General features: G+C 42.8%; 1 protein-coding gene across 2 annotated transcripts in view; it reads right to left on the reverse strand.

Moving 5' to 3' along the window:
• Positions 1-13,373, reverse strand: part of LOC120048379 (inactive phospholipase C-like protein 2) — a 57,542-nt gene that overhangs the window by 16,828 nt on the left and 27,341 nt on the right. For both annotated transcript variants that reach the window (XR_005477006.1, XM_038994303.1), the window contains exon 2: positions 928-3,411. Coding sequence is in view for 1 of the 2 variants with exons in the window: in XM_038994303.1 (XP_038850231.1) it covers positions 928-3,411 (2,484 nt within the window). In the remaining variant the exon portion in view is untranslated. The remainder of the gene's footprint in view (positions 1-927; positions 3,412-13,373) is intronic.

Genomic DNA, 13,373 nt, shown 5'->3' on the forward strand with positions numbered 1-13,373 from the left:
CAGTGCTCCAGTGGGGATGTCACCAGACTGCCTCTGAGCTTCGAAGTCTCCTTGAGTCTGTCTCGACTGCTGTGCAATACACATGGATTAGATCAAATCTGATTAAATCAAGCTTGGTGGTTTTGTTTTCTCTTGCCAAAAGGGGCTGTCTTTTTAGATGCTACACAGCCTTTGTAGTAAATCTTGCTGTGATCCCCACTTGACTCTAGGGGTCAGTGTTCATATTCTAACAAAAACGTTCCCATGTAGGCGGATGAGTAAATAAACTTGATTCAAACGGCTCATCCACGACTTTATTAAAGCATGCACATTCCCCCCAAAATATTACATAATGTAGGCTAGCCTGGCCAATATAAACTGGGCATAAATTGATGTTTTACAAGTCAATCCTTATGGATGGATCGAAATGTACAGAATGGTTACCCAGGCCTACCTGTTTGACAGACTAAATTAGGCTATAGGCTGCTATAATCATTTGTGTGGTATTAAAAAAGATTATGTAGAATTGCATGACATTATAATAAAAATTACTTTTTTTCCCTCGGACCTGCAAATACAATAATAGATTCACGCAATGATTTTACTATGAAGGAGAACTTTCTATCCCTACTGTTGTCCATGGTGTCTGCCAACCCATAACCTTCTGGCCCGCAGCCCTGTGCGCTATAAAGAATTCCTGCGTTGCCCTGTAATGCTCTGGTCTCTCCAAGACATGAGGGTAAACGGTAGGCATGTTCTCTGCTATCCACTTTGTTTTAATTATTATTTTGGTTATAGGGGATGGTCACTTTAAAAAAAAAATTTGAACGTTCAGTGAGGGATTAGGTAAAATATATTTTGCTTAAGGGAGGGCCATCCAGTTTCATTTCAGAGGAGGTCCGATTTTCTCCATGTAACCCTTATTACAAATAATGTTCACTCCCTTACCTGCATGTTTTCTCTGAGGTCGGTGGCTTCCCTTAGTGGCAGTATGGCTGTCTTGAAGATGTCGTCCACAGCCTTGATGACCAGCACCCTCATGGTGGCGTACTCCCGACTTCTCTTGCCCTTACGCACAGACAGTCCCCTCTTGTGAGGCTTGCCCCCGCCCCTTCGGTTGGTGATGGCCACATGGACAAACAGCCAGGCGTGGGGAAGGACTTCCCCCGTTAGCGATTGTAACGGTGTGTGCCGGAATCCCGGCTGGAGACACTCGAAGGGGATTGTGTACTGGCCGATGAACTCATCGCCAATGTAGTCATCATCAAGCACCACGAAGCGCACCATGGCCAGCTCAGGTAGGTTGATCTGAAACTCAAAGCTTTCGTCAAACAGTGGGTTCTCCCCATTCTGATTGACAGTTTTAGTCCTTTGCTCTGCACAATCAGCAGGGATGCCATGGATCTCCACATAGACGTAAGGGTCAACAACATCTCCTTTGGCGCCTGAGCCTTTGGGTTTGGGGAAGTTTTGTCCACTTATGATCTTTATGTGCAAGAGCTGAGGAGACACACCAGGCACTGAGTCTTTAGTGTTGGCACTGAAATATGACACCTGCTCCCTCATTATGGCTGGTCGCAACACATAACCACAGTTCCCATTCTGACGGAACCAGCCAATGTTTAGGTCCATCATCAGGCCGGGGGTCTGGTAGTTCATTGCTACGATCTGGCAACCACACTTCCAGAAGTCCTGAGGGTTCATGTTACTGGAGTCAATCCGCATTGGGCTGGGGTAGACTCTCGCCAATAATTTCTTGTTGTAGTTAACAAAGTCGCCTGGGAATTCACTGGCACAGCGACTGGCAAAAACCTCATTGAACGAGCAAAGTTCCCAGTGCCTCTGGCTTTGGAAAGCTGTTGGGAAGTCTTTGAACGCAATCGATTTACACAACGTTACCAGGTCAGAGAGGTCCTTGGAAAGCTGGAACTTTTTCAGTGGGATGCTCTGTTGTTCATTGGCTTCAATGTTCATTCTTTGGGACATCTCAGCCCCCTCATCCTCATCAGTCACTTCGCCCTCCGAGCTAATGCAGATCGTGCCCAGCTTCTTCCCCTTCAGCAGGATTTTACACTTGAGGTCAAAGGGTGAGGGCAGGTAGCTGTCCTCAGATGACGGTGGATCCATGTGAATCTTATCACCAAGAATCTTTTTCAAGTGCTGAAACATGACCCTCTGCTGCTTTAAGGAGCAGTGGTTCTCCAGACACAATATCACGGGAAAGTCAGATGCAACAAAGGCATATTTGTTGATGACGTCACAGACACTGCGGAAGACTATCTGCGAGGTCATTGTGTGGCCAGTGTAAATGACAGGCTCATTATCTGGTCCATCCCAGACATCTAGTTCTACGCTACGACAGCCCATCTTGAGGGCACGGATGTAGCCTGTAACGTCAGAGGGGCCTCTAAACTGATCCTCGATCAGGTATGTGTTGTGGGAAGCGTTGATGTAATAGTGGGACAAGGGCTGGTTCATGTCCTGACACACTGCTTTTTGTTCAGGGTCAAAGATGTGGCACTCTGGCGACATGAGATAATTGGTAAACCCATCAAGGGAGAGCCAGCCCTTGAGCTGCCCCTCTTTAGAAGGTTCATAGCTCTGAATGACCTCCAGACTGGTGTCTTCACTTACTTGTGCCATACCCTGTTCAGCCTCCAGAAACATAGTTAAGTCCTTGGTATCTAGAAATTCCTTGTTGCTAGAGAACTGGACAAGAAGGAAATACATTTCTGGTCTTGTGCAAAGGTCATGAAAGACTTCAATGAACTCCTCCTTAGTCACACCACATCCCACCTTATCCTTAGATTTGTGAAACTCCTTGAACTTGAGTTCAATCTTCATATTTTTGAGACCAGGGTTTAGGTTTTTAATTAGCTGAACAGCAGCACATAGACTGATGTGCTTGCTGTTGTTGGCATCAGCCTCCTCAAAGAGGTCACCGAGCCAGGAGGAGCGCATGTTGTTCTGGTTGCTTTCAATCATATTCAAGGTGTGTTTCCCATAGGATATCAGGTATCTAAGCCCGGTCACCCATATGTTGGCCATATCGGCAGAGTTTGCAACCAAGTCCAAAGACTCATAGTTCTCCCCATAGATGATTGAGAAGGCACAGTCCTCTGATATCTGATCATATATTCCGTTGGTCCTAAAAGTTTCGGTGTTTCTCCCTGTCCGCACCTCTTTGATGGACTTGACATCAATTTTGGCTTTCTCTGACTCTTTTTTGGAGGGTTCCCACCTTAGAGACTGCATGTCGGCATCCAGGAGGAAGTAGCGGTGGTAAACGCGGGAGTTGGAGCGGACCTTCTTCAGTTCAGAGCCGTCCACCATGGCGTTGATGCAGTCGTTCGCACTGCTGATCTTCTTCTCAGTGGGCATGCTGCTGAACGAAACCGTCTTCTTCCTCTCTTTGCGCTGCCTCGAGCCATCCTAAGGAAGAGAAAAGAAAAAACCTGATCTGTAAACCAGTAGAAAATAAGTATATCACTTTAAATTTAGAGGTAAAAAGAGGAGCTGAATACTCTTTCAATCACTTCTCTGAGCAGGAAGCAAAATATTTGATTTGAGATATACTATAGGCCAACTGAAAACGTGGGAGTGGGGGTATTCCCGACTCTGTATGACTAAGCATTGGCGCATGTGTCTGGATATTGAAATCGGTTGATTATTTCACTGCCATGTGCGAAATCTATTTAACTCCTTAGCATTCCTTGATGATTGGAGCTGCCTAATGTCAGTGTTTGACTTCTAACTGCATTATCGTGAGCATTGCTTTTCAGAGCGAAAACTATTTACTAGATCTCTATAAAACAGTATTTTACCACTCAGGCTTAACCCCTGAGGAACTATGTATTCATTAATTAAGCAGTTTCAGATGACCAAAAAGAACACTGATATAATTTCTTAAAATAGCCATGAGGAGCTTTGTGAAGTATAAAACATAATGTTCAAATATTGGGCATAATGCAGCGGTATGGCAGCCTGCTAATTCTCTTTGTCCATGTTGCTGCTGGTGATGGCAGGCCTTTATGGTCTAGAGGTCATCAATGTTTCCTTTTCAGCCCTACCTCTCAGAGCCCAGAGGGAGAGAACTATCGAACTAAACTTGGCTCAATAAAGAAAATAATTACAACATTTCTGTGAAATGCGTGCAGTTAAATTCTTGACTCTGTGGAAGCAAGTCACACTCAGATCAAAGAGGAAGAGGCCAGTACATGGGATACAATCAGTTGGGCTTAGGCAGTAGGGATGGGGATTTGAAATAATTTCACTATATGAATAGTATCATTATTTTTGTCATTTATTTGGATATTCTAAATACATGTGCACGTTTTTAACATGAGCACTGCTGCTGCGCGAGGGAGAGAGGCTCAAAACATTTTATTGGTCGTGTACACAGATTTGCAGATGTTATTGTAGGTGCAGTGAAATGCTTGTGTTTCTAGCTCCAACAGCGCAGTAATACCTAGCAATAAAAAATAAAAGACAATCCGGAAAAATAAAGAAATATCAGAACGAGCAACGTCAGAGACTGGAATATTACAGACAGGAGAGAAGAGAGAAAGAGATATCTCGGCTATAGCCAAGAGTAGCTAACTTGTAGCAGCCACAATGTTATGTATCATCCCATACAACAGTACCTGTCTTGACTGGAGCAGCCTAGAGAAGCTATAGCTAGCTAGGCTAAATTCTGCGCTTTCTCCGCAACCCCATTCAAATAAAACAATAGCCTACCTGTTGGTTGCTCGTTGTAGCCTACTCCTTCTCATTTGGGAACTTTTAATTCCATAATTGTATTCCATCTTGCATTGAATTAGTGAACACTCACTCCACTTGCTACATATTGAGCCTTCGTTGCCACTTTGATTGGCCAACATAAAACAACAAGCTACACACGACACCTGAAGGCTACCGGTCGGCTACCTGTCTTTTTATGGGGAGCAGGCAGCACAACATTTTAAGATGAATTACATCCTCTAAGGAGCTATTCTAATGTCTATAAATATTTGACCTTGGATAAGTGCTTCATACTGAAACTATAGGCTGTAGAGAGCATAAAATAACTCGGCCGAGAGGGAACATAAACAATTGTAATTGTGGATCAATTAATGCATCACGTCTCACTCTAATATACAGTATCTACTGCTGTACATATTCTTAGTATATCTTGTTTAAATTCATCAAGTGTATATATGTATACATTGCACTTGGATTACTGTTACAGTGCTATTCGGGTTCGTTCCGACATTTTGAGGGGATTATTTGACATTTTACTGCATTGTTAGGCGCTAGTAACATTAGCATTTCACTGCACCCAATATAACATCTGCTAAACTGTGTACGCATCCAATAAACTGATTTGATGAGATGCTAACAAAGAGGTCAAAGTACAGTTGAGAGCAGCATACCATATATATGGTGCGTCACACGATGTGAAGAACAATGGTTGTTGACATATCTTTTATGTTACCTTGAAGGAACTCCTTGAACAATTGTGTTGCTCGACTTAAGGTGCCTGTCACAGTGCATTATGGGTGAACCACAATGAGTCCCCCCCTAAAAAGGATATAGCCCACACAGATCTAGTAGTTTGTTGGCCACGTGCGTGACATTTCCCAAGAAGTCCGTGTCATTGTTCTGTTCCAGCACTTTATTTTCAACCTTCATCCAGATTCAAGCTGAACTAAATAAAACATGTATTCTGCATCAATTGACTAGCATCAGATGAAGTCTTCAATGCACGCTGAAAGTGCCTGACTTATGAATGAATAGATTCCATTTGCTGATGAAAAGATTCATGACATTACTAAGAGGTTCCAATTTGTTTTCACCCAATACATTGATGCCTTTTTTTAAGGCCAGCTGGAAGTTGAAAATGGGCATTCAACATAAAAAGACATGCGGGCGGCTAGTTCCTCATATAAGTTGTTTATACTGAAAACAACAGCATGCATATGGTGCTTCAGATGTGGGGAAGCCTTTAGCGTCCATCGTCCTGCAACCAAAGCACTGTCATCCCTGATCGAATGGCCTGCGACGTTCAATGTCCCAAGGCCTGCCATGTGATCTTGCCCGCGCTTGTGTGCACTTACTAAGAGTAATGGCTCTCATGAAAGTCTGTTCTTCACCCCCAGGGCAAAGTCCATTGAAAATGTAATATCTTCGGGCCAAGAAAAATCTGACTTCTCCTTTTTGTAGAGTATCTAGTTTTGTCAAACCTGTTCTTAAATAGAAGAGTTGAATGACAAAACTTTAATATTCAGCAGTTAATGTCTATGATTGACTATGAACAACGCCAAATATATACAGAACAAAAAATATGTTTCATGAGCTAAAATAAGATCCCAGAAATGTTCCATACACAGGCTTATTTCTCTCAAATTTTGTGCACAAATTTGTTTACATCCCTGTCAGTGAGCATTTCTCCTTTGCCAAGATAATCCATCCACCTGCCAGGTGTGGCATATCAAGAAGCTGATTAAACAGCATGATCATTACACAGGTACAGTTTTGCCACACAATGACACAGATGTCTCAAGTTGAGGGAGTGTGGAATTGGAATGCTGACTGCAGGAATGTCCACCAGATCTGTTGCCAGATAATTTAAAATGTTCATTTCTCTACCATAAACTGCCTCCAAAGTTGTTTTAGAGAATTTGGCAGTACGTCCAACGGCCTTACAACCGTATGATGTCGTGTGGCGAGCGGTTTGCTGATGTCAACTTTATGAACAGAGTGCCCCATGATGGCGGTGGGGTTATGGTATGGGCAGGCATAAGCAACGGATTTTATCAATGGCAATTTGAATGCACAGAGATACCATGACGAGATCCTGAGGCCCATTGTTGTGCCATTCATCCACCACCATCACCTCATGTTTCAGCATGATAATGCACGACCCTATGTCGGAAGGATCTGTACACAATTCCTGGAAGCTGGAAATGTCCCAGTTCTTCCATGGCCTGCATACTCACCACACGTCACAATTGAGCATGTTAGGGATGCTCTGGATAGACGTGTACGATAGCGTGTTCCAGTTTCCGACAATTTCCAGCAACTTCGCACAGCCATTGAAGAAGAGTGGGACAACATTCCACAATCAACAGTCTGATCAACTCTATGCGAAGGAGATTTGTCACGTTGTGTGAGGTCACACCAGATACAGACTTGTTTTCTGATCCACGACTCTACCATTAAGGTGTCTGTGACCAACAGATGCATATCTGTATTCCCAGTCATGTGAAATACATAGTTTAGGGTCTAATTAATTTATTTCAAATGACTGATTTCCTTATATGAAGTGTAACTCAATAAAAATCTTTAAAAATTGTTGCATGTTGCATTTATATATATTTTTTCAGTGTATTCCTATCAACCATGTTGAATGGCAAGATAGTTTGAGTAGAAATTCTAACATGCTTTGCTGATGAAGAAAATTCAATTAAAATTTTTGTCAAACGGTTGCATAGCCTAGTGTTTCAGTTGATTTTGTTGTAACACTTGAGGTTTGGACACCAATTCTATTATGCTATAAGATTTAGCTAAATAAGAATCACAGGTGAGTACACTACAGACTTCATAGCCTACAAACAATAGTAGGAAAGGTCACATTTTCTTTAGTACGGTATATGAAAGTGTTGACCTGTCTGATGCTGTGGTTCTCCGCCCTGGTGAAAGAATAGCAACAAGCATCCTGACATTTTATCTATTCTAGTCAGCTACTTCCTGCCCCTCGCTCTCAGGCTTGAGGTTCAAATGAGACAAAGGGAAGGCCACAGTAAGCCATGATTGGACTGAAAAAGACAGACAAGCCTCTGCAGGCAGCGCTAGAGCTTTTCTTTCATTCTATAGGTCTGCAGGTGTACACTGAGAGGGTTAAACAAAGGTGCAACTCAAAGTATTTCATGTTCAAAACAGTGCTGGGCGACATGTTCAGAGATATAGGACTACATCACAGAGAAATGAAAAGATCCTCCAATACACTCTATAGGTCTACATCTCAATTGTATGACCGGATTCCAAAACGTAAACCATCGCAAAAATGTTTGGGTGGTATGGTCCACAGATTATAGCATATGTATCTTCTACCTTTGAGAAAGCTTCAGTATTCATATGAATAAGTGCCGATTGTGATGAAGAACTGCTGGTGAGCTATTTTGTTTAACACCATTACTGACAGAGGTCTAAACTTCACTGTAACCCCCACTCGTCTGGTCTTGTAGAAAAATGACTGCAGAGAAAACACTGTCCAACAAGAAATCAGCACATCTTTCGTTTACAACCTATACATTAGCAGTTGGCACATCTTTACAAGCCACACATTAGCACATCTTTACACGTTATACATTGCATAACAGCTCATCATAGCTGGTTTAACAAAGCCAGTCAGTGAGAAATGAGCCGAATTTTTTTATATTTTTTAATTGCCCAGTCATTCTAAATTAGGCTTGGCGCGTAAAAAAAGGAGGACTGTTGCATCACTATTTGTTTCAAAACGCCAAATTCTAGATTGAGGAGCGCGCTATAAAAATATTGGCCAACACTGCATCAGATAGAAACAAACTCATCCACAAGTGTATGTTGTGGTTAAGGAAAAAACATTAATACAGTAGATTATCGCGTCATTTTCTTTGCCGATTTTATATTGATACTGTGACTCCAAGTATCGATTTGTAACGTCAGCAATCACTAGTCAGTGTACCTGCCCCAAAACTCTGGGAACTAGCTATAGGACGATAAATACCAATCTTTTTCATTGTTTTAAATGGTGAGCCAACATGTTTTGAGTACTTTTACCTCTCATGGCTTTCTCTTGTCCCTCTGCAGCAGACATGTAGTGAGCAATGTGTTTGGAACAACAAATCACAATAAAAACACAGTATCGAATTGCAACACATAGAATTGCAACACATATCGTATCGGCACCTAAGTATCGTGATAATATCTAATCATGAGGTCCCTGTAAATCCGCAGCCCTTGCTAGGAGAAACATTGTCTCTACATGAACAAACTCTTCAAAATATTACTCGTGCCTTCAATTATTTTGGCATTTTCAGGAAATGCCTTTAACTAGCAAGTCAGTTAAGAACAAATTCTTACTTACAATGATGGCCTACCCCGGCCAAACCCTAATGACGCTGGGCCAATTGTGCGCTGCCCTATGGGACACCCAATCATGGCCGGTTGTGATACAGCCTGGAATCGAACCAGGTTCTGTAGTGAAGCCTCTAGCCCTGAGATGCAGTGCCTTAGACCACTGCGCCACTTGGGAGCCCAAAGACATCTTTTAAGGAAAGGGAAAAAAGTGGTCGTTTTTGCTCTTGGCAACTTGGATCATACTCGTACATCACGGCTAGCCTGGTTTTGTCATAAACGGTTAGTAACATTATAACATTATAACATTACATCTGCAAAATCTTAAAAGTAAAACTTATCAGCTGGCAAAGTGTGTGGAATTTATGAGTTCGATTTAGCCTAGTCTACAAATGCAGGTGAAAGTCTCAACCATGACATTCTTCAGGGTTTGGCGGCATGAAGCCATGAAAACTGTATTCCTTGAAGCCATGGCATTCCAGAGACACATTCATCTCTTGCATCAACACGTCACATCTGGTGACAGGACTCTGGCCATGTTGATGGAACACTTTCTGGCCCTTGCTCTGTGGTGTAATTAAAGGGAAGGCAGGATGTACTTTAACATGGGTACTAACCTCAGGGACCCACCACTTCATTTTTACCCCCTGCAGAACCTAACCAGAGTTTCACATACATCTCTGTGCTGTGAGGAAGGATCTAATCTAAAAGTAAAGTATTCAAAATAAGTACATCACTCCAGACAGAACTGCTACTGGAGGAGCTTTCCTGGGGCTTAGAAAAAGCCAAAATGCATGATTGAAGATAATCCATGTGATCTGGACAAGAATTTTGACTTTGTCTTTGGGAGTTTTCATTCATGTTGGCCTTTAGGTGTGGCTGTCTGCAACCGTAGTAGTGTTCCTGTTCCTGTTGAATGGCCAACGGCTTCCAGGCGAGGACTACTAATCAGGATTTCCTCTTGCACTCAGTGAGGACTGGCTTCGGCTACCCAAGCAAGAAAACAATACCACAGAATGCCCCCCTCCCCATCTGAACTGTGGTTATTTATTTCCTGAAAATACAATCTGTGTCTTGTGTAATGGCCAAAGTCAGGAGGGTGTTTTTAGTTACTTAGTTACTTAAGGCTCAAAATTATCCTGAAAGAGAAACATTTCTTGATACTAAAAGGAAACAGAATCCTCAAGAACATAATTGTTAGGGATGATAACCACAACCATACAATCTCCAATGTTTTAATTTAGCCTACTTGCTCAGCAGAGACACTTACTTGTTTGCTTTATTACCAGCATACTGGTACACAATCCATTTCATTAATAGATTTTAACTGGATAATAAAATGTCCCAATTTCTGAAGTAACACAAAATCTCAGTGTTTTGTTATTCGACGATGATGCTGTATCCAGACAATCCCAGGAGTCTGCTGATCTGAGGTGCTGTCGTAATTAAGAATGACACAGGCCCAATTATCATCACGCATAGGCCTGCGTTGGCAAAGCCTGATTTCCTTTGCAAATGTATATGCCTAATACAGAGGCAGGTCAGATTCTGCAAAGGTCTACACCTGGAGTTCCAGTCATTTTGTACATAGGTATTTCTGGGAAAAGTAAAACCACAGAGACATGATGTTCGATAAATGTAATAACATAGGCCTAGCTAAACCTGTGCAGGGCTTAGTGGCGTGGGGAGATTTGGAGAGTATTTTTGTCTCCCCGCATTACATTTGAGTGTGTTCGGCTGCCAAAAACTCCCGTAGGATTCTGAATTCCCTAATAGACTGAAACCCCCTTCACTGGTTCAATGAGCAGTTCAGGACTGTCTGTACATCTGAAGTAATCACAGAGGACCCATTACAGTCCAGACCAAGCGCATTGTATAGAGCTAGCAGTCTTGAGCATCACACAAGAGACCAACCACAACTGCTGCATAATGTGATCATCAATATTAGTCTACATCTATGCTAGGCTAAATACTATTGAATCATCAACACCGATATTTGACTTTTATAAAACGCTTTAATCATTCAACTCCAGAAGCGCAGATAGATTGGCAGGTAAATGTGTAACCTGAAATCTTATTATAGCATAAAGGGGATATTGCTCATCATTTTGTCCCTTACCAGGCTCTCGTCTCAATAACATCAAACGCTCAAAAGGGAAAAGAGCCGTGGCTTTGACATCTGAGCCCAGACTGCGGACCGGACTGAACTTTCCCCCCGACTATAACGTGAAGAAGCCTCCCTATGTGGAGAAGGCTCGTGTCCCCACTCTGTGACTGCAACCTCATCTACCACGCTGACCTCCAAACACCAGGGCTCATTCACATCCACAGAGCAGATTGAGACCATCGTCACATGTTAAAGAGCACATCTGAAAACGGCCATTAGGAGTCAACCATGCTGGCTTAGGTTTTACTATATAAAAGGGGGATTTAGATGCATTAATAGGCTAGGAGTCACAGCAAATATCAGATATGTTCATGGTAGGCTATTTCCAGGGTTGATCACATTGGCAAATAGTGCTTTCAAGAATATTTCATATTTAGGAACATGGTGGGTGTTGGATGTAGGAACATGGAGGAAAAGCCTGTTTTAGGTGGAACATATGGGCCGATGCTTAAAATACAAGACTTTCAATCCCCAGCTGGATGTGGCTATTATACCACTGAGGAACCTGACAAATGCCCAGCTGTTCACACTGTAATTCGGTATCAGACCTCAAGAGTCAAATCAACCATAAAATAAATAACTAGCATGGGAGCCATGGAGTAGATTTCCAGACTTGTGTGTCTGAACTGATATTAATTAGCTTAAAACCCCTGTTTTGAAGCTAAAGCCATGGTCTTTCAGAAATGAATATTGCAATGTCTGCTTAAGCTCCAGGATCAGGTGTCTCTCTCAAAATTGAGGGTTTAGTTAAAACTCATTCTGCAGCTCTCCCTGTAAGAAACTAGACCCCGTTTGCAAATGTTCATGCAAAATGCATGCTTTTAGTGTTAAGGAAAGTTAATTGTGGGTGAAATGAATCAGAATCAGCTTCATTCACCATGTACATTTGATTATACTGGAATTTGACTCTGAAATGGTGCTGTGCAGAGTTACAGACAGACAAAAACATTTGAGGTAATCAAGCTAGAATCCTAAATCTTTCTAGGAGCACATTGACTGTACGTACACATCACAACCAGAAGCCATGATTACAGGTAACATCTGAGGTAAAGGCTAGAGCTGCCGCTTTCAAGGAGTGGGACACTAATCCGGACGCTTATCAGAAATCGTGCTAAGCCCTCCAACGAACAATCGAACAGGCAAAGCGTCAATACAGAACCAAAATCGAATCCGCCCTAAATATTGTCAAAGACTCCATCCAACCAAGTAACAAACTGTTCTCTCTGCTACCGCATGGCAAGCGGTACCAATGCACCAAGTCTGGAACCAACATGACCCTGAACAGCTTCTACCCCGAAGCCATAAGACTGCAAAATAGTTAGTTAATAAACTCAGCAAAAAAAGAAACGTCCTCTCACTGTCAACTGCGTTTATTTTCAGCAAACTTAACATGTGTAAAAATTTGTATGATCATAAGACTCAAGAACATACATAAACTAAACAAGTTCCACAGACATGTGACTAACATAAATGGAATAATGTGTCCCTGAACAAAGGGGGGTTCAAAATCAAAAGTATCAGTATGTATCTGGTGTGGCCACCAGCTGCTTTAAGTACTGTAGTGTATCTCCTCCTCATGGACTGCACCAGATTTGCCAGTTCTTGCTGTGAGATGTTACCCCAGTCTTCCACCAAGGCACCTGCAAATTCCCGGACATTTCTGGGGGGAAATGGCCCTAGCCCTCACCCTCCGAGCCAACAGGTCCCAGACGGGCTCAATGGGATTGAGATCCGGGCTCTTCGCTGGCCATGGCTGAACACTGACATTCCTGTCTTGCAGGAAATCACGCACAGAACGAGCAGTATGGCTGGTGGCATTGTCATGCTGAAGGGTCATGTCAGGATGAGCTTGCAGGGAGGGTACCACATGAGGGAGGAGGATGTCTTCCCTGTAATGCACAGCGTTGGGATTGGCTGCAATGACAACAAGCTCAGTCCAATGATGCTGTGACACACCGCCCCAGACCATGACGGACCCTCCACCTCCAAATCAATCCCGCTCCAGAGTACAGGCCTCGGTGTAACGCTCATTTCTTTGACGATAAAGGCAAATCCGACCATCACCCCTGGTGAGACAAAACCACAACTCGTCAGTGAAGAGGACTTTTTGTCAGTCCTGTCTGGTCCAGCG

The sequence above is a fragment of the Salvelinus namaycush genome, chromosome 5, assembly GCF_016432855.1.
Source record: "Salvelinus namaycush isolate Seneca chromosome 5, SaNama_1.0, whole genome shotgun sequence".
NCBI classification, from domain to species: domain Eukaryota; kingdom Metazoa; phylum Chordata; class Actinopteri; order Salmoniformes; family Salmonidae; genus Salvelinus; species Salvelinus namaycush.